Source organism: Limulus polyphemus, unplaced genomic scaffold (assembly GCF_000517525.1).
Source record: "Limulus polyphemus unplaced genomic scaffold, Limulus_polyphemus-2.1.2 Scaffold5506, whole genome shotgun sequence".
In the NCBI taxonomy this organism is placed as follows: Eukaryota; Metazoa; Arthropoda; class Merostomata; order Xiphosura; family Limulidae; genus Limulus; species Limulus polyphemus.
In genome coordinates this window covers 35,208-37,552 of record NW_013671116.1, presented here as the reverse complement: position 1 = coordinate 37,552, position 2,345 = coordinate 35,208, and the positions used below count along the sequence as shown (strand labels likewise).

At 35.7% G+C, this 2,345-nt stretch overlaps 1 protein-coding gene across 1 annotated transcript in view; it reads right to left on the bottom strand.

The window, feature by feature from the left end:
• Positions 1-2,345, bottom strand: part of LOC106472667 — a gene marked incomplete at its 3' end in the record, with an annotated part of 36,599 nt that overhangs the window by 23,131 nt on the left and 11,123 nt on the right. Inside the window, exon 2 of the mRNA XM_022401221.1 lies at positions 210-255. Within this exon, the coding sequence (XP_022256929.1) occupies positions 210-255 (46 nt within the window). The remainder of the gene's footprint in view (positions 1-209; positions 256-2,345) is intronic.

Below are 2,345 nucleotides of genomic sequence, written 5' to 3'. Positions count from 1 at the left end.
TTATTCGAGTTATACATTAAATACAACTCTTCAGCTGCCCTTAATTCATCATTCTCATTCAAGTCTAAATTCCTCTTTTATCACCATTCATATCGCGATTCATATAACGATTGGTTATTTATCAACTTCCGTCCCAGTCAAACGTCTGTTCAATCAATACTTTTATCAAAGCAATGAAGAGTTATCGATACTATTATCTATGTACCCACCATGCTGTCGCAGATGACTTAGTTGCTGTTCAACTTCTTCGGTTATCTAGAGGGAAACAAGTAATAATTGTAAGTTTCCGAACGATCTTGAACGGTGATCGAACACTGAATAACACTAAAGTCTAAACACAGAAGTGATATCTGCGTGAAGTCCAGAATAATCCAGAACTGATTAATCGAAAGACAATGATATTTTAGTCCTTATAGTTTATTATATATTTAAGTATTGTTATTTCAATTTAGCGAGAACATTGGTATAAAGTACAGTTGAGGTAAAATAAAATCAATACATAATGTACCTGTGTTGTTCCAAAGAAATTCCAAATAAATCGGAATTTATCATAGATTATGTAACACTAAGGATAAAAATGCTTACCTTCCGGATTTGCAATATTTAACTAATTACTTTAAAGCTGCCTCGATGAATTATGTTTCTGTTTATAATGTTTATAACTATTACAACACAAACACAGAGAAAAAAGTGGATGTTATACAGATAAGGAAAAAGTAGGATGTTACAATTCTTATTTTTTTGTTTATTTGGATTTTGCCCAAAGCTACCCTGTGCAAATCGTCCTAATTTTGAAGTGATAGAGGGTTTGTTTGTTTTTTGAATTTCGTGCAAAGAAGCTACACGAGGGCTATCGGCGCTAGTCGTCCCTAATTTAGCAGAGAAAGACTAGAAGGAAAACAGCTAGTCATCACCACCCAGTGCCAACTCTTGGGCTACTTTTTTACCAACGAATAGTGGGATTGACCGTCACATTATAGCGCTCCCACGGCTGAAAGGGCGAGCATGTTTGGTGGGTATTCGAACTCGCGACCCTCAGATTGCGAGTTGAGCGCCCTAACCACGTGACAATGCTAGATCGTGATAGAGGGAAAGCAATTAGTCAACATCACCCACCACCAATTCTTGGGCTACTCTTCTCGGACCAAATAGTTGGATTTCACGATTACTCTTATAACGCACCTAAAGCCCAAAACTTCGGAAAATGATTTGTTTGTGTCCGTGAGGGGACGAGAATCACAGAACCTTAAGTTCACAGTCAGGCACACAAAAAAGTGAGCCGAGTTGGGGGTGTTGTAATTACTTTCCTTCTTGATATCGTGCCTAGAAGTAGAATGTGCGTTTGACATCACTGAAACATTTTAAAAATGTTTTTTCTACTTTCAGAAAAAAAACTAGCATTTAGTACAATTTTGAGATAACTAATCAGCAAAGAAATAATAAATCATTTTGTCATTGGAGTTAAAAAAAGGTCAGTAACAAAGATAATTTACAATCACCTTAATAAAAGGTATTATCTGTCTTCTCCGTAAATTAATGATAAAGATTTTACGTTTAAGCTCCGAGTTTGTATGTTAATAGTCTAGTTGAAGTAGTAGAAGATTTTAATTTTGCTTTTAAAGAGTAGTAAAATTGGTCGATAATAGGCCAATTAGTTCCAAATTAGGCAATTTTGTCTAACAAAGCAATAAGGGCGATAAAAAACTAGTCTTAATACTCAGGTTAGACAAGCTCTTTAAAAGTCTAGCAAGTTCGTAATATGAAATTATCCAATTATTCTAATGAGGTTTTTATAAAGTATTTAACGAATCACGCATTTACAAGAAAGTTTCAAGGTTATTTATGAAGAACGAAAAATGACAGAACCTAACAATCTTTCTCAAGAAATGCCATAAAACGTTAAATGAGGTAAAATAAGTTACTGTCCTGATTTTGTTCCAATACTAACCAATGTTTATAGCCTGGCATGGCCTAGTAATTAGAGAGCTCGACTCTACGTAATCTGTGGATTGCAGGGATCGAAACACGGCGACGAATACGCTTGCTCTTTCACTCGTGGTGGTGGTGTTATAATGTTATGGTCAAGCCCATTATACGTTGGTAAAAGGGTAGGTCAAGAATTGGCGTAGTATGCTGCAGGCCACTTGCCTTCTCTCTGGTCAACAGTTCAAAATTAATGACCATTGTAAATTTGACACTCTCTCAATCTTCTCAAGAAATGCCATAAAACGTTAAATGAGGTAAAATAAGTTACTGTCCTGATTTTGTTCCAATACTAACCAATGTTTATAGCCTGGCATGGCCTAGTAATTAGAGAGATCGACTCTACGTAATCTGTGGATTGC